Raw genomic sequence first — 19,777 nt, forward strand, 5'->3', positions numbered from 1 at the left:
CTATCACCTCTTAACTTCATCCCATGCCCTCTCATTCTAGAGCTTCCTTTCAAATGAGATTTCACTCATGCACATTTATGCCACATAGATATTTAAACGTCTATCACATCTTCCCTCTCCCACCTTTCCAAAATATACACACAGAGATTTTTAAGTCTGTCCCCATATACCTTTTAAGTAAGACCACTGACCATTTTTGTAGCCTTCCTCTGAACCGACTCCATCCCGTTTATATATCTTTTTGAAGGTGCAGTCTCCAGAATTGTACACAATATTATAGATGAGGCCTCACCAGAATATACAGGGATACCAATACCTTTTTTTTTTTTAAATGGCCATTCCCCTTTCCCTATGCACCCTAGCATCCTTCTAGCTTTTGCCATCACCTTTTCAACCTGTTTGGCCACCTTAAGAAGTGGCCACCATGAATGAGTTGCCCCATTCTGAGTGTTGGCTATCTGCACCTACTTAAAGTGTACGCATGGCAAAATAAAGCTGGGTGGATACACTGCAGGATTGTCAAAACAAAGAGAGTTCACAAAGAGATCGACTAGCCATGACACCACTAAAGCAGGATTAAGAAGGATCAACAGAACAGCTAAATAGGATGCGAAAGCACTAGAAGGCTGCAGAAATTTTAGTCCTAACAGTAAAAATTGCTTTAGACAATAGCAACAAGCATTGCTGATGCAACCTCATAACTAATATTAAAGCTGAATTCTCACTACTACAGTACAAAATGTAAAATATAAAAGCAAATACAAGACAGCAGCAGCCTATGGTAAGGAACTTGTTTATTGCAATAATCTCTTGAACCCCCCAAGCTAAAATTTGAATAGACAATTTATAAATCTGAAAAGAAAATAGAAAGGCAAATTGAGGCAGTCCCTACTTGAAAGCCTTACCAGAAACATTGACAGATGACCCTGCATCGATGACCCCACTGTTGGGCCTCACACAGTACCTGCGAGGCGCTGTGGTCTTCACTTTGAAGCATACATTCCTGTCTGTAGGATTGCCAAGCTTCATGTTTGTAGTGACAACATCTGTAAAAGGGCCTGTCAAAATGGACCAGAATAAGTTAAATATTAGGGAAAAAAATGGGTTTCAAAACAGTCTAATTCTATAAACTTGTGTGCCCAAATTTGGAATTAGCTTGAAGATTTGTGCATGCTATTTATAGAATAAGGTCAGTTTCATGCACAATTTAATTGGTTATTTGAAGTTTAAAGCCAATAATTAGCTGTAATCATAATTGGCATTAATTGCCTTTAGTTGCTATTCTAGAAGATATCTGTCTGTGCAAGTTTTGTCTCACATACCTTCTAAGGGGTAGGGGAGGGACACAGATATGCCTAGGAGTTTAGGTGTGCAGGTTATAGAATACTAGGGAGTTGTGTGCTTAACTGCCAATTAGAGAATGACACAGGGACAAATTTTTCCCCTTCCTGTGGTAACTCATTTGTTCTTTTCCTGTCCCTGCCCCATTCCTGCAAGCTCTGTCCTCATCTGCACAAGCCTCAAACACTTTAAAATCATAAGTGTTCGAGGCTTGTGCAGTTAAGGCAGGACAGTGACAAAACTCTCGGGACAGGATGGGGAAAATTAAGTTCCTGCGAGGATGGGAACAAATTTGTCCCTGTGTCACTCTCTACGTCAACAGGTACACAACTGCAAACTTGCATTTTGTGCACATCATCCCAATATCTATGTTGTTTTTTTTAAGTTTATAAATTTTCATTTTAAAAGTCACCATTAAATCACAATAAAGAAAGGGACAGTGGTACCTTGGTTTGCGAGCATAATTCGTTTCAGAAGCATGCTCGTAAACCAAAGCGAGTTTCCCCATAGGAAGTAAGGGAAGCTCGGATGATTCGTTCCACATCCCAAAAACATACCTCCCCCCAACCACTGGCACTGCTCGCTTGCACACCACACCACCCCGGGAACCATCTTCTCTCCCCCCGGGGCCCACCCCCAAACCCTTACCTCCAGCGGACACTGGCACGCACCCAACCCACAGGATATACATGTGCCGGTGCTGAAAGAGCCTGCTGCTGATACTCTATGCTGGGCTGCTGTGGGGCCTTGAGCATCTGTGCATGCTCAAGGCCTTCCGGCTCCTACCTTCTGAGATTCTCATTAATTAATTAAATACTGTAGATCCTACCTTCAACCAGCTTCCCATCTGTGACAAATGATTTATCTGTGCAAAAGAAAGCACAGTTACTTACCGTAACAGGTATTATCCGGAGACAGCAGGCAGATATTCTCACATAAGGGTGATGTTATCCACGGAGCCTGGTATGGACAGTATGAAAACTGAACTGTCACTAAGGGCTCCTTTTACTAAGGTGCGCTAGTGTTTTTAGCACGCGCAAACCCGCGCTACTCAGAAAATACTAACGCAAGCTCTATGGAGGCATTAGCGTCTAGCGCATGGCATTGTAGTACGCAAAATCGCTAGCGCACCTTAGTAAAAGGAGCCCTAAGTTTTAAGAAACTTTGCAACTGCCTACACTGCACATAGGCGACTGCCTTCCCGCCCACTGAGGCTCACGGCACCTCAATGGCATTAGCAAACTAAGAAGTCAACCAGAGGAGGTGGGAGGATTGTGAGAATATCTTGCCTGTGTCTCCGGATAACACCTGTTTCTGTAACTGTGCTTTATCCTAGGAGAGTGTTTCTGAACCAGCAGTACGCGGGCTGATTCCTCCCTGCTGTCGCCCGCTCCATTTAATTATTCCCTGCAACTCCAGGAAGGGAAGGGCCAGGCGCATGCAGCGATTGCACACCACCAGCACACAAGCCTCCCGCCCGACGTCAGAACATTCCAGTCTGCATCCAGAAGATTGAAATCACCCAACAGCAGCACTTCCGCTTTCTTTCCAAACTTTTGGAAATTTATAATTCTTTATTCCACTTGAACAAAGGATCTTTGAATACAACTCTCACATTAACAGACTGTTTTTGACAAAATGATGGAATGATTCCAGCTTCCTGGACCATGCCACAAGCTAAGTCTACTGTTTTTCACCTAGGAGTTGGCTGGGGGACTCCCAGAGCATCTCACTCTGACTTTACTTTAGCACTGTAGTGTTGTGTTTATTTTATCACTTAATTATTTCATTCACTGTTGTGTGATTAATTTGAGCACACCGGAGGGGTCCAGTGATAGTGTGCAGGTAGAGGTTATTATATCTTCACCACTATGTGTAAAGCGCTGGAGAATTTTCTCCCCTCCCTTATCCTTCACACTGAGGACCCCTTCTTCATATACAGTGGTACCTTGGTTTAAGAGCATAATTCGTTCCAGAAGCATGCTCTTAAACCAAAACACTCGTATATAAAAGCAACTTTCCCCATAGAAGATAATGGAAACTTGAACAATTCGTTCCACCAACCCCCCTCCCCCCGAGGCTACTGGCGCTGCTCTATCACCCCCCCCCCCCGCTCTAACCGGCATCGCACCCCCCCGAACCGGCATCACAACCTTCTCCCCCCCCCCCCCGCGAACGACCCCCCGCGAGAACCGCAAAGCACCCCCGTGCTGAAAGCGGCATCCGCCCGCCCTTCCTCCCAAGCACTTGGTCGTTACCCCTTCTGCTCGTTGTAAGTGTGAATACGAGCTCCCGCCTCTTGCCTGGGCTGGGCCTTGAGCATCTGCGCATGCTCAAGACCTTCTGGCTCTCGTTCTCTCGGAGAGAACTCCGAGAGAATGAGAGCCAGAAGGCCTTGAGCATGCGCAGATGCTCAAGGCCCAGCCCAGGCAAGAGGCGGGAGCTTGCATTCACACTTACAACGAGCAGAAGGGGTAAGGACCAAGTGCTTGGAGGAAGGGCGGGCTTATGCCGCTTTCAGCACGGGGGTGCTTTGCAGTTCTCGCAGGGGGGGGGGGGTTGCAATGCCGGTTCGGGGCGGTGCGATGCCGGTTAGAGCGGGGGGGAAGGTGCTCGTAAACCAAAACATGCTCAGTTTGCGAGGCAAAAGTTTGCTGAGTATTTTGCTCGTCTTGCAAAACACTCGCAAACCGGGTTACTCGCAAACCGAGGTTCCACTGTATATCATATTTTGGATTTAATATTTAGTGCTGTAGACCGAGTGAGTCGCTCTGAGAGTCCATTAGACTTTTCACTGCTTCACGTGGTTTTGCAGTATTTTTTGGGAGTTGTTGTGGGAATGTATGAAGCAGCATAAATTTTAGCAAAAACTGAGATTATGTCTATGCTAGATGTCTGGATCCAGATTTGCTTCCAGTGTTGAAATATCAGGGGGTTGACTTTACAGTTAAGTCTTGTCTTCAAAACTCTGGGGTACTTTTGGACTCAAATTTGACTATGCAAAATCAAATACATCATGTGATTACAACATCTTTCTTTCGGTTGAGCAAACTTAACTTTCGGACTTAGTGCAGAGCCTCATGTTGACAAAGTGATTACTGTAATTCTTTGTATTTGGGAATGTCATTGGCTAATCAGCAGGCACTACACATAGCCCTGAATGCAGTAGCATGTTTATTGGGGTTTCAAAATCTATTCATATTACACCAATATTGAAGAAACCATTGATTACCCATGACATTTAGAGTAATGTTTAAAGTATTATCATTGTGATTCATCAGTGAAGGTTAGGCTGCCAGCATATTTTTCTTCCGCCCTACATAGTAACATAGTAAATCATCTGCAAAACAGTTATGTATACCATCTGTGAAAGCATATCATTATGCTGAGACTTGTACAAGTGTATTTTCCATGTCAGGACCCAAAATGTGGAATAATCTTTCTGGTCTTTAAGACATTGTTCAAATATTCAGTTTAAAAAAGGTACTCATTTTGTGAAGGCTTTCCTAGAAGAGTGATACCTGCTAATGAACAGTTGCTATACATGTATTTCCTATACCAGAATATATGTTTCTATGCATTTAAGATTCTGTGAAACTATTTAGTTGTGTTAGAACTTATTGTTTTATTTGGCTTTTTTGAAATGAATGTGACATCGAGTTTTAATGTATATCAGTTAGTTCTCAATTGTGTGTATGTATTACTGTAATCTGCTTTGGTTTAAAGCAGGATATACTGGTAAGTGGGGAAAATAAATAAAAGTTGCAATAAGAGTAATACTGTTTTCCCTTTAGACACAGCTCTTTTGTTGTTATTTAGGGTATGTGGGTTTTCCATTTTGGGGATTTTCTTTTTTTAAACTTCTGTGAGGAAAGAAGCAGAAAAACTTTTGGGGGGGGGGGGGGAAGAGAAATCTGGCACCAGTAGGCATACCTCAAGTAGGCACCAGAGCCACTGAACAGCAATGTTACTTACCGTAACAGTTGTTATCCAGGGACAGCAGGCAGCTATTCGCACTAGTGGGTGATGTCATCCGACAGAGCCCCGATACGGACGTCTCACAAGCATGTCTTGCTTGAAGAAACTTAGAAGTTTCGAGATGCCCGCACCGCGCATGCGCCAATGCCTTCCCGCCCGATGGATCGGGCGTGTCTCCTCAGTTCAGGTAGCTAGCCTGAGAAGCCAACCCAGGGGAGGTGGGTGGGACGTGAGAATAGCTGCCTGCTGTCCCTGGATAACAACTCTTACGGTAAGTAACATTGCTTTATCCCAGGACAAGCAGGCAGGTATTCTCACTAGTGGGTGACCTCCAAGCTAACCTCAATGGGATGGTGGGAGTGTTGGCAACTTAAGAGAATAAATTTTGTAACACTGTTTGGCCAAACTGTCCATCCCGTCTGGAGAAAGTATCCAGACAATAATGAGAGGTGAAGGTATGAACCGAGGACCAAGTGGCAGCCTTACAAATCTCCTCAATTGGTGTCGAGCTGAGGAAGACTACAGAGGCTGCCATTGCTCTGACCTTATGGGCTGTGACCCTACAAGGAAGGGATAATCCAGCCTGGGAATAGCAGGAAGAGATACAAGCCGCCATCCAGTTGGAGATGGTACACTTCGATACAGGTCGACCCAACTTGTTCGGATCAAAGGAGACGAAAAGTTGAGAAGCCGTTCTGTGTGGCTTGGTGCGATCCAGGTAGAAAGCCAAAGCACGTTTACAGTCCAGAGTGTGAAGAGCTGATTCTCCATGATGAGAATGAGGCTTTGGAAAAAATACTGGAAGTACAATGGATTGATTGAGATGAAATTCAGAGACCACTTTAGGCAGGAATTTCGGATGAGTGCAGAGGACCACCTTGTCATGATGGAATACTGTGAAAGGTGGATCCGACACTAAGGCCTGAAGCTCACTGACCCTGCGAGCAGACGTGAGGGCCACCAGAAAAACCACTTTCCAGGTGAGATACTTTAGTGGAGCCCTGTTGAGAGGTTCAAACGGAGGCTTCATGAGTTGAGAAAGGACGACATTGAGATCCCAAACCACAGGAGGAGGTTTGATAGGAGGATTGACATGGAAAAGTCCTTTCATAAATCTGGAAACCACAGGATGAGCAGAAAGAGGTTTCCCCTGTAGAGGCTGATGGAAAGCCGCAATAGCACTCAGGTGGACTCTTATAGATGTAGACTTGAGACCAGACTGAGACAGGTGTAGAAGATAGTCCAACACAGAGGATAGGGAAGCTCGCTGAGGCTCCTTGGCTTCGGAAATACACCAGGAAGAGAATCTAGTCCACTTTTGGGAGTAGCATTGTCGAGTAGCAGGCTTCCTGGAAGCCTCTAAGACATCCCTCACCACTTGAGAAAACTGGTGAGGCCGATCCCGTGCCCCCCTGTTTGTTTACATAATACATGGCGACCTGGTTGTCTGTGCGGATGAGGACCACCATGTCGTGAAGCAGATGTTGAAAAGCTTGAAGAGCATAGAAGATTGCTCTGAGCTCCAGAAGATTGATCTGATGGAGGCGGTCCGCACTGGTCCAGAATCCCTGAGTGTGAAGCCCATCCAGATGAGCCCCCCAGGCATGGGCCGAGGAATCGGTTGTGAGAACCTTCTGATGAGGAGGAGTGTGAAACAGCAAACCTCTGGATAGATTCGAAGAGGTCATCCACCAAAGTAGAGACTGCCGAAGAACAGGAGTGACTATGATGTGTCGAGTCAACGGGTCTGACACTTGAGTCCATTGAGTAGCTAGGGTCCACTGAGGAATTCTGAGATGGAGCCTGGCAAAGGGTGTCACATGAACTGTAGAGGCCATGTGGCCCAGGAGGACCATCATGTGTCTCGCTGAGATGGACTGGCGAGAAGATACAGACTGGCAGAGATGAAGAAGAGCATCCATGCGCTGAGGAGGAAGGAATGCTTGAAGCTGAATGGTGTCCAGTACCGCCCCGATGAAGGGAAGGGACTGGGTAGGCTGCAGATGGGATTTGGGGAAGTTGATCTCGAAGCCCAAGCTCTGCATGAAGCAGATCGTGGTCAAGGTCGCCGAAATGACCTCTGGAGCAGAGGGGGCCTTGATGAGCCAGTCGTCGAGGTAGGGAAATACCTGAAGACCCCTGTTCCGGAGTGCAGCGGCCACCACCACCAGACACTTCGTGAAGACTCTGGGAGACGAGGACAGGCCAAAAGGAAGCACTCGATACTGCAGATGTAGATGTCCCACCCGAAATCTAAGGAACTGGCGGGAGGCCGGATGAATGGGAATGTGAGTGTAGGCCTCCTTGAGATCCAGAGAGCATAACCAGTCGTTCCGCTCGAGGAGGGGGTAGAGAGAAGCAAGGGTCAACATGCGAAACCTCTCCTTTACTAAAAACTTGTTGAGGACTCGAAGGTCCAGGATGGGTCGCAGATCGCCCGTCTTCTTCGGGACGAGGAAGTACCGGGAGTAAAAACCCCGGTTGTGCTGGTCCACCGGGACGGCTCTACGGCCCGAAGCAAAGCCTGAGCCTCCTGAAGGAAAAGGACGGTCTGCGTTAAGTTGGAAGGATACTCTCTTGGAGGGTGGTCAGGAGGGACCCGATGGAAATGAAGAGAGTATCCTTCTCTTACGATGGAAAGGACCCAGAGGTCGGTGGTAATAGCCTCCCATTGATGGTAAAAATGATGGAGGCGACCCCCGATGGGAAAAATAGGGGGATGCAGAACGAGGTCGGTTATGCTCCCTGGAAGACAGTCAAAAAGGCTGAGTAGCCTTCGGTGCAGCCGGCGGCTGAGGTTTCTGCTGAGCCTTCTGGGGAGGCTGTCTCTTCGCCGGTTGTCTCGCAGCAGGAGTCTGACGAAGAGTGTAGCGCCACTGATAAATCAAAGACGGTCTAGAAGGTCGAGACTGCTGAGGCTTGGGCTTAGGCCGAAGGATAGATTGAAAAGACTTTTCATGATCCGAAAGTTTCTTGGTAACAGTCTCGATAGACTCGTCGAATAAATCAGCGCCCGCACAAGGCACATCGGCAAGTCTGTCTTGGAGGTTCGGATCCATGTCAATTGTCCGAAGCCATGCCAATCGACGCATGGCCACGGAACAGGCGGCAGCACGTGCCGAGAGCTCGAAGGCATCGTACGAGGACTGCATCAGCTGAAGACGTAGCTGGGAAAGGGAGGCTACCACTTCCTCGAACTCGAATCAAGCCTGAGCATCAATGTAAGGAGTAAACTTGCGGAGCACCGGCAAGAAGAACTCCAAATATGAAGGAAAAAAGAAATTATAATTGAGCACTCGAGACGCCATCATAGAATTCTGGTAGATTCTCCTACCGAACTTATCCATCGTTCTCCCCTCTCGTCCCGGTGGTACAGAGGCATAGACCTGGGAGGGATGAGAACGCTTAAGAGAGGACTCGACCAGCAGGGATTGGTGAGAGAGTTGAGCGCCCTCAAACCCCTTATGATGAACAATGCGGTATCTTGCATCCAATTTGTTCGGGACCGCAGGGATGGAGTACGGCGTCTCGAAACATCGCATGAATGTTTGATCCAGTAATTTATGCAGAGGAAGTCGAAGAGACTCCGCAGGAGGATTAGGCAAGTGCATGGTGTCGAGATATTCCTTAGAATACCGAGACCCAGTGTCCAAAGTCACATCCAAGTCATCCGCCATTTGCCGGAGGAAGGAAGAAAAAGACAACTGGTCCGCCAGTACCGGCCTCCAAGACGGACTGGAGGAAGTAGAAGCCTCAGGATCCAGGGAGACTTGGGAGCGACAAGGAGAATAAGAGGTAGATGGCTCCTCGTACTCCAGCCCCTCCTGGGGAGATAAATCTGATGAGGAGTACCCCAGACGTGGCAGCTTCTTCTGTGGCGAAACCTCCGAGTGGCGCGAGGAGTGCCGAGAGGAGTGTCTGGATCGATGTCCCTCCCGGTGCCGGGAGGGAGAGCGAGAACGACTATACTTCGCATAGTCCCAGGAAGCTTCCAGTGAATGTATGGGACTGGAAGCGGTAGAGCGAAGGGGCGGAATGGAGGTCGCCTCCCGTGTTGCAGCCCAGGCCTGGTATGGAGTGCGGAAGAACTCTTCCTGTGATTTACTATGCCCAGGACTTCGATCATCAGTCGGGGGAACGGCACCGTGATGGCGCGGAGGCGTAATGGGCTCTAAAGGAGGCATATCACTAAGGGAAGCCCGCCTCAAGGGACCAGCCGCCCTTCGCCGCTCCTCCTCGTCAAGCAACGAGATCGATCGAATAGGAGGAGGGGAAGGGGGCGGTCCGCCCCCTGGGACCGGGAGGTCACCCTGGATGGAGGCGATTAATCTGGGCCCCATAGTCTGCATGAGCTCGACAAACTGAGCTTCCAGCAGGGACCGCAGCGAAGCCGATATGGAGGGATCCGCACCGAAAGGGGGTCCTCCAGCACGGTCTTCGCGCTCCTTCGTGGTCGAGTGCTTCTGCTTGGCAGCTTTCGGCACTTTAATGACCACAGGTGGAATAGTGGAAGGCGGTACCTGAGCCGAGGAGACAGGGACAGGCACCGACGTCAAACTCGTGGCCGAAGTCGGGGTAAACGAAGCCGGCTTCAAAAGGCCCGGAGTCGCAGGAGCAGTCGCTGGTTTCGCATGGACAGGCGAAGCGGCCGAGGAAGTCGAAGCCGAAGGTTCTTCAGCAGCTTCCATCTTGAACATCGACTCCCACAACAGGCAGCGCCGCTTAAACGCTCGCGCTGTTAGAGTGGAACAAGGCCGGCACGATTTCGGGAAATGTTCTGGACCAAGACACTGCAGGCAGCGTCGATGCGGGTCCGTCAGCGAAATCGCGCGCTGGCACTTGCTACACTTTTTAAAACCGGTGATTGGCCGGGACATAGGCCGAAAAAGCTCCGCCGCTAGATCGAAGGAGCTGGGCCTGAGCCACGTGGCCGACCCGGCCGACTCGCCGGAAGAAAAAAAAATTTTATTTTTTTTTTAAAATAAAAGAAAGAAAACACACGAAAAAAGGAAAAGAAATCCAAAATCGCGGAATTAGAAGGCAATAAAACGGGAATTCAGTCAGCGCAGAATTGAAGTAAAACTTCTCAGCTCCGCGGAAAGAAAAGAACTGAGGAGACACGCCCGGTCCATCGGGCGGGAAGGCACTGGCGCATGTGCGGTGCGGGCATCTCGAAACTTCTAAGTTTCTTCAAGCAAGACATGCTTGTGAGACGTCCGTATCGGGGCTCTGTCGGATGACATCACCCACTAGTGAGAATACCTGCCTGCTTGTCCTGGGATAATACCGTCTTTCCCCGAAAATAAGACCTAACCAGAAAATATGCCCTAGTATGATTTTTAAAGATGTTCCTAATACAAGCCCTACCTTAAAAATAAGCCACAGTTAAGATAGACTCCTGAAGCCCGCCCTCCTTCCCCGAATGTCTGTGGCATTCCTCCTGCCTTTGGCCCCATCATCCCCCAAATCCCACCAAACACTCCCCGACTTACTGAAAAAAATAAATAAATAAATAAATAAAATCTGACTCGATTCAGCGACCCCCCACCCTGGTGAGATCTGAAATACCTCCGTGCCAAGGCCTCCTAAAGCAGCATCAGCGCTCTGAACGGGTGCTTCACGGCTTTCCCTGCTGGGGCCTTCCCTCTGCCGCATCACTGATAACATCAGTGACACTGCAAAGGGAAGCCCTATCGGTGAAGGCTGCGAAGGCAGAAGATGAAGCCAGCTTCAGAGACCGTTCACTGCCTGCTGGAGATATAGAATATACTGGCAGGCCAATGCTTAAAATGTTAGCGGTAGAATTAGATACTACCACAAACCTAACACAACAAAATTGCTACAGCATGCTCAGAATAATGAGCACGCAAATTTTCAAGACACATTAAAATCAAGGTATTGATTAGCTGCTTACTATTCTGCACTAATTTTCCTGTCAATGACTGAGTGCTGATTAGCTTAGGCACGGACAGGAAATCTGACTACTTTTTTTAAACACACGTCACTGCTAAAAGCTGCCCTGGCTCGAATCATCCCCTCACCCCTCCTCCTTCTTGCCCTTAAAAAAGAAAATTCTTCGTGGTCCAGCGAGACCTCTGCCAGACCCTCTCACGAAGGCCCTGGTAGACCTGTGAACCATGACCCCACACTAAAAAAAACCATTGTGAAAACCCTAGTGGTTCAGCGAGACCCCTAGCCTGGTCCCCTCCCTCCCCAAAGTCCATCTTGGTGGCATAGGCCCACCCCTACAGCCCAGATGTACCTTGTAGATAGTAGAGAGGATATCTATTCCCGCCTCCTCTTCTGAGCAGCATTAGGAGTTTTCCCCTTGATAGTTAGGCCCTGTCCAGTGTATAAGACCATAATAGCAGCCTTACTGGGTCAGACCAATGGTCCATCAAGCCCAGTAGCGTGTTCTCACGGTGGCCAATCCTGGTTACTAGTACCAGGCCAAAACCCAAAAAGTAGCAACATTCCATGCTACGATCCAGGGCAAGCAGTGGCTTCCATGTCTTTCTCAATAGTAGACTATGGACTATTCCTCCAGGAAATTGTCCAAACTCTTAAAACCAGCTACGCTATCCACTCTTACCACAACCTCGGCAATGTGTTCCAGAATTTAACTATTCTCAGAGTGAAAAATGCATTAGGAGGGGCACTACCATTTTGATGACGACTGGGAGGAGGGAGAAGGCATTCTTCCTTCTTTCTATCTACAAGGTATTTTGGGATCACGAGGGGGGGGGGCTCTACCCTGGGCACCAGAGCTTTGGCCAGGGATGTTTTAAGGTAGGAGGAAAGCAGCCTATTCAGAGCAGGGTGTTTAGGCTGGTGGGAGAGAATGGAGTCAGACACTCTTTCCTTGAATCAACCATTCTAATGCTGCCCTGGACCTGGACCTTATTTTTTGTGAACAGCTGTGGGGTACTAAATGATCACATTTAAATGCAGTCTGCTCTGAAATCATTAGAGCACTGGGCGGCACACTAACACTAAACGCTTTAGCTATTGAACATCCCATCCTACAAGACAAGAGTTCAATTCTGTTGCCCTTCATATTCACCTGCTGGTAGATTTACACAACCCACAAGTCTCTGGAATAATTTGCTGATAACAAGGAAAGAATGATTTCAAAGTAGTATTCAAACAGCATGCCTTCTTAACCTTAAATGCTAATTAGGTTTAAGTAAAATTCACTAGAAGCAGATAAGCACCATTGCTTCCTAGTCCCAAGCCCAGCAGTGTTATTCCACCTTTCTCCATCCCTCCTTAAACCCATGTGCATGTATGTGTGTATCCTGTGCATGCTCTGTCCTGTCTCTCAGCTCTACATCATATTGCTATAGCAAATCTGATTCTTGTATTCTCCCCGAGAGCTACCAAGATTTGCAGCAGGATGCGAATGTACCCCTCCAAACAGCCAGCAACTGATTGGGCCTAGGAACATCATATATAAAGAATGAGGGAGAAAGCACCAGCCAAGGTTAGTAGGCAAGTAGTCATGATTCAATTGTTCTCAAAGTGCTGATATAGCAAAGTTATAAGAAGAGGACTAATAAAGATGCCCTTGTGTGTACTCTGCTAGATTTGATGGCACATGGAAAAAAAAAAAATCATTCATGAGGTCATTTTGGAAGTTTAATAGCTTCCTCCAAATTCCTCTGAACTCCTGTGTTCCAGCCATGTTCACAGCAGTTATAAATCAAATTCATCAAGTGCAATCTTATTAGTTGTTCACACATTATAATAGGGGTGTCAAACTCAATCACATAAGGGGCCGAAATCTAAAACATAGGCTAAGTCGCGGGCTGAATTTTTTATTAAGATACTTAGGGGTCCTTTTATTAAGGTACACTAACCGATTTAGCGCACGCTAAATGTGCACCTTAATAAAAAGACCCCTTAGTCTTAGTAGAAGTATAGCGTTACAACCTCTCCAACCCCACGCTAGCTCTATGACGTAAACAAAATAAATTAAAAAAAGACTTCCTCTCTCTTTTAGGTCCTAGTTCACGCTTGCTGTCTAACAGTAGTTCTGGCAGGATACACATTTCAAATCAACATATTGTAATCACAAAACGGAAAATAAAATTATTTTTTGTACCTATTGTTGTCTGGTCATTATTCAAATCATGTTGTGGTCCCAGGCTGTGGTTGTCTTCTGATAACTCATAGAAACATAGAACATGACGGCAGAAAAGGGCCACGGCCCATCTAGTCTGCCCACACTAATGGCCCACTCCCTAACTACCTCCATGAAGAGATCCCACATGCCAATCCCATCTTTTCTTAAAATCTGGCACGCTGCTGGCCTCAATTACCTGTTGTGGAAGATTATTCCAGCGATCAACCACCCTTTCGGTGAAGAAATATTTTCTGGTGTCGCCATGAAATTTCCCACCCCTGATTTTCAACGGATGCCCTCTTGTTGCCGTGGGTCCTTTAAGGAAAAAGAGATCCTCTTCCACCTCGATACAGCCTGTGACATATTTGAACATCTCGATCATGTCTCCCCTCTCTCTGCGTTCCTCGAGTGAGTACAGCTGCAACTTACCCAGTCGTTCCTCATATGGGAGATCCTTGAGACCTCAGACCATCCTGATGGCCATTCGCTGAACCGACTCAACTCTCCGCTTACCAGGGTCTCGTTTATTCTTCCCTTCCCTCCCTCGGGAAGGACAAATGTCTGTATCTTGGTGTAGTATACAGGCTTCCAAGACAACAGGAGGACATGGATATAGAATTAGTCGAAGACATTGAGAATATCACTTTGCGTGGAGACACAGTATTGTTAGGAGACTTCAATATGCCTGATGTGGATTGGAACAATCTTTCCGCTACGACCAGCGGCAGCAGGAAGCTATTAATCTCTATAAAGGGAGCAAGACTCAGACAAATGGTATTAGAGCCCACTAGGGATAGGGCGATACTAGACCTAATACTCACCAACGGAGAAAATGTCACAGAGGTCTCCGTAGGCGATACGTTGGCCTCCAGTGACCACAACGTGATATGGTTCAACCTCAGGAAAAGTTTCACTAAGTCAAGCACATCAACTAAGGTCCTCAACTTTAAGGGCACAAACTTCGAAAGCATGGGAGATTTCGTCCATCAGGCACGGCAAAACCATGTCGAAACAGATAATGTAGAGGTAATGCGGTCAACTCTGAAATCAATCTTACACGAAGCAACCAACCGCTACGTCAAATCAGTAAGTAAACGGCAAAGAAACAATAGACCACAGTGGTTCTCTGCAGAGATCTCAGACCTCATAAAAAAAGAAGAAAAGAGCGTTCATCCTCTACACACAATCAGGGAAGCGAGAATCCAAGGAAGACTATCTGGCAAAGTCAAAAGATGTCAAAACAGCAGTCAGGGAGGCCAAACTCCGAATGGAGGAGAGCCTTGCGAAGAACATCAAGAAGGGCGATAAATCCTTCTTCCGGTATATTAGTGACAGAAAAAGAAACACAGATGGGATAGTACGCCTTAGGAAACCCAACAGGAACTATGTAGAATCGGACTCCGACAAAGCCAAACTTTTAAATGAATACTTCTGCTCGGTCTTCACTTGCGAGGCGCCGGGATCCGGCCCTCAGCTGCCGACGAGGGAAAACTCGGAAGACCTGTTTCGAAATTTCGAGTTTACGCCCAGCAGTGTCTATGATGAGCTATCAAGACTCAAGGTGAACAAAGCTATGGGACCGGACAAATTACACCCCAGGGTGCTCAGGGAGTTGAGTGACGTCCTGGCGGAACCATTATCCGTGCTCTTCAATTTTTCCCTAAGTACAGGAAGAGTCCCGTTGGATTGGAAAATGGCTAACGTCATTCCACTCCACAAAAAGGGATGCAGGACGGAGGCTGAGAATTATAGACCGGTGAGTCTCACATCGATAGTGAGTAAACTTATGGAAACACCAATCAAACGCCAATTGGATGCGATCCTGAACGAGGAGAATCTACGAGATCCCCATCAACATGGTTTTACGAAGGGAAGGCCTGCCAATCAAATCTGATCAGCTTCTTTGACTGGGTAACAAGAAAGCTGGATATAGGGGAGTCCCTGGATGTCGTGTACTTGGACTTCAGCAAAGCATTTGATAGCGTCCCACACCTCAGGTTATTGAGCAAGATGGGTTCGATGGGACTGGGTGAAACATTAACCGCATGGGTGAGGGACTGGCTTAGAGGTAGACTTCAGAGGGTAGTGGTAAACGGTACCCTCTCCGATACGACGGAGATGATCAGCGGAGTGCCGCAGGGCTCGGTCTTGGGCCCGATCCTATTGAACATCTTCATAAGAGACTTGGCTGAGGGGCTTCAAGGTAAAATTACATTATTCGCCGATGACGCCAAACTATGCAACATAATAGGCAACCGCACAACAGATGAAAGTACAGTGCCCGACAAAAGCTCAATGCCCGACAGTATGATTCAAGACCTACTCCTGCTGGAGCATTGGTCAAAGACTTGGCAACTAAGTTTCAATGCCAAAAAATGCAAGGTCATGCACCTTGGCGGCAAAAATCCATGCAGGACTTACACCCTAAATGGTGAGATCCTAGCAAGGACTGTAGCAGAACGTGACTTGGGGGTGATCATTAGCGAAGACATGAAGACTGCCAATCAAGTGGAGAAAGCTTCATCCAGGGCTAGACAAATCATGGGCTGTATCCGTAGAAGTTTCATCAGCCGTAAGCCCAAGGTCATAATGCCATTGTACAAATCCATGGTGAGACCCCATCTGGAATACTGTGTACAATTCTGGAGACCGCATTATCAAAAAGATGTGCGGATAGTTGAGTTGGGAAGGACAAATGTCTGGCATCTTTCCTTTTGGCCGAGATTTGGCCCTCTTCCTTCCCTCCCGGATTCCCGTTCTCACATTAAAGCAGCCTGCAGAGGATCACCAGTCAGCTGTAGCGATCCTAGTAGGTTGCCATTGGCCTCCGCAGCACATTCCCTCTGCTGCGATCCCACTCCTCCTCTGACGTACAGGACTGCAGCAGAGGTAAGGTGCTGCTGAGGCTACAGCAGCCTGCTAGGATCGCTACAGCCGACCAGCGATCCTCTGCAGGCTGCCTTAATGTGAGACTGAGAAGCTGCGTGATGCAGCGCTTGTACCAGCAGGTCATAATTTTTCCTTCCTTAGCAACAGCAGCAGATGAATCCAGAGACCAATGGGAGGATCACGAGCGGGGTTCCGCAGGGGTACTTGGACCGCTGCTGTTCTATGTATTTATAAATGACCTAGAAACGGGGACGAAGTGTGAAGTTATAAAATTTGCAGATGACACTAAACTCTGTAGCAGGGTTAGAACCATGGAAGAATGCGAGGACCTACAAAGGGACCTGAACAAACTGGAGGAGTGGGCGAATAAATGGCAGATGAACTTCAATATGGGGAAATGCAAGGTCATGCATATATGAAAAAAGAATCCGATGTTCAGCTACCAAATGGGGGGATTAGTACTAGAGGGAAGTAACCTTGAAAAAGACTTGGGTATGCTGGTGGACACAACAATGAAGTCAATGGCACAATGCACAGCAGTCTCAAAGAAAGCAAACAGAATGTTGGGTATTACAATCAGAACGAAGGAAGTCATCATGCCGCTGGCATGGCTGTATCGCACGATGGTGCGCCCGCATCTGGAATACTGTGTCCAATATTGGTCACCGTACCTAAAGAAGGACATGGAAATTCTCGAGAGGGTTCAGAAAAGAGCAACAAGAATGATAAAAGGTATGGAAAAACCTTTCATACACAGACAGGCTGGAAAGGCTAGGGCTCTTCACCCTAGAGAAGTGGAGACTCAGAGGAGACATGATAGACTTACAAGATCATGAAGGGCTTAGAGAAGGTGGAAAGGGACAGATTCTTCAGCCTCTTGGGAACTACAAGAACAAGGGGGCACTCGGAGAAATTGAAAGGGGACAGGTTTAGAACAATGCTAGGAAATTTTTCTTCACTCAGAGGGTGGTGGACACCTGGAATGCGCTTCCAGAGGATGTAATAGGACAGAATACATTAAGAGGATTCAAAGAGGGATTGGACAAATTCCTGAAGGATACGGGGATTGAAGGATATAGATAGAGGCAGAGATGAGTATGAAAGGGTATTGAAAAGTTTTAGACAAGATCACTTACAGGTCATGGACCTGATGGGCCGCCGCGTGAGCGGACTGCTGGGCGCGATGGACCCCCTGGTCTGACCCAGCGGAGGCAACTTCTTATGTTCTTATGTAGCAAAGCAATTCTCAATCTGAGTGGAAAGCAAACGCCGCCTCCGCAACAACTAAACGCATCCACCACATGCTCCCCCAACCTGTAATGTTGAGATAAAGCACTCTCGGAAGACCAAGTAGTCGCAAGACAAAATTCCTCCAAGGAAAAAACCTCAGGACTGAGTCCAAGAAGTAGCCATCGCTCTGGCGGAATGGACATGAAGTTCTTTCGTCAACCGCTTCCCTGCCATCAAGCAAGCGGAAATAATATCCTCCTGGACCCACTGAGTGATGGAGGCTTTTGACGCCGCCATACGTTTGAGGCGTCCCTCGAAGAATACAAAAAGGTGATCTAAACAACTAAAAGACATTAGAAACCTAACTCGCAGAGAACACTATGCACTTTCAAAAAAATGCAGTGAATAAAAGCACGTCCCCACATTTCTTCTCCCAGGAAGAAGGAAGGAAAAGCGAAGAGCGTCTAAAAAACAAAACAAAAAAAACAAAACCCCAAACATACCTGTTCCTGAAATACCTAGACAACTGACCTGTTCTCCCCCTTACCTCACTCACTCTTTCCGCTCTCAAGTCCAATTATTCTGTACCTTCTCAAATCTTTTGTAAACCGCATAGAACTTCATGGTATTGCGGTATATAAACTGTTATTATTATTATTATAAAAGAAAGGATGACACCTCCTTAGAAAGAAATTGTGGTACCATCCAAACTGACACCCCAGATTTTGTAAATCAGAAATAGGAAACCCTGCCGAACAAGGCCTGCAACTCAGAAAACCGCCGAGCTGAAGCCATGGAAACAAGAAACCCCGTGTTCAATGGCACAGCCCTTTAGCGCAGAGTTTTTCAACCTTTTTATACCTGTGGACCGGCAGAAATAAAATAATTATTTTGTGGACCAGCAAACTACTAAGACTGAAATTTAAAAAACACATTTCCGCCCCGTCTACGCAAGCTCGGTCCCCGCAAACCATCTGATCCCATCCGCACAAGCCTCAGTTATGATTTTATATTGAACGTATTCCAATACCTCCCCTCTTTTCCCCATCTTAGTCCAGCAGATACCTTCCATCACCCTACTCCCTCCATTCCTTATTCAGCATCTTCTCTTTGTCTCCCTATTCCCCCTTCACCATGTCCAACATATCCCCTCTGTCTCCCTACTCCCTCTACCCATGTCCAACACTTCTGTCTTCATACTCCACCCTCCTGTTCAGCATTATCCATGTCTCTCTGCCCCCTGCAAGGTCCAGCATCTGTCTTTGTGTCCCTATTCTTCCAACTCCCACCTAGTTCCAATAACTATCCTCCCTCAAGGGGATCCACCATCTCCCTTCTGTCACACCAATCCCCCCCTTGTCTACCATCCCCTTCCCACAACATGTGGGAATCCAGCATCTCTTATTCCCTCCCTTGGCTGCTGGCCCCAGAGTGACTCCAGTGTCACAATGGCTGGTCTCACCATAACTGACATTAAATTGGAAGCAGCCTGGTTCTTAACTCGCATCAGTTTACTTACAGTTCCCTTGCCCAGAACTCTAAACAAAGACAGAAGCTGCGGGACCTTTCCTCTTAACTGCATTGCTATTTGCTATAAGCTATAAGCTCTGCCGGTCTCAATCCTGCCCCTCAAACACAGGAAGTCACTTCAGAGGGGGGCGGGATCAGGATCGGCAGAGCCTATAGCGATGCAGGCAAGAGGAAAAGTCCCGCGGCTTCTGTTTTTCTTTTTGCTGTCCGCAGCCGATCCTAAGCCCTGGAAGGGAAAGGGGAAGAGATGCCGATGGGAAATTTAACCGCGTCGATCTTGCCAGCCCTCCGCGGACCGGCAGGAATTTTCTGCGGACCGGCACCAGTCCGCGGACCGGCAGTTGAAGAACAGTGCTTTAGCGTCTCAAAAGACAAGGAAGAAATGAAGCCTTCGGTAAACTGCGAAGAAGTACCGTAAGACTATATGCCGGACAGGGCTTTCCAAGAGGTGTACGAATATACCGTACTCCGTTTAGGAACTGAACTACATGAAGCTGAGAAGTAAGCAACGAGCAAGATACCTAGCCCTTGGAACAAGCTAAGAATGGCCCTTGAAGCTGAAGGGAATTAAACGCCAAGCCCTTGGCGATACACTTGTTCCAAAAAAGAACCCTGGAAGGGTGCAACAGTTGAGAAGCACCCAAGAAAGGAAAAACCTCCAAAAGGAAAAAGAAGCCGCAGTTG

At 47.4% G+C, this 19,777-nt stretch overlaps 1 protein-coding gene across 1 annotated transcript in view; it reads right to left on the reverse strand.

The window, feature by feature from the left end:
- Positions 1-19,777, reverse strand: part of VAPB (VAMP associated protein B and C) — an 82,282-nt gene that overhangs the window by 32,279 nt on the left and 30,226 nt on the right. Inside the window, exon 2 of the mRNA XM_033914772.1 lies at positions 906-1,058. Coding sequence (XP_033770663.1) covers positions 906-1,058 — 153 coding nt within the window. The remainder of the gene's footprint in view (positions 1-905; positions 1,059-19,777) is intronic.

Source organism: Geotrypetes seraphini, chromosome 11 (assembly GCF_902459505.1).
Source record: "Geotrypetes seraphini chromosome 11, aGeoSer1.1, whole genome shotgun sequence".
Classification (NCBI taxonomy): Eukaryota; Metazoa; Chordata; class Amphibia; order Gymnophiona; family Dermophiidae; genus Geotrypetes; species Geotrypetes seraphini.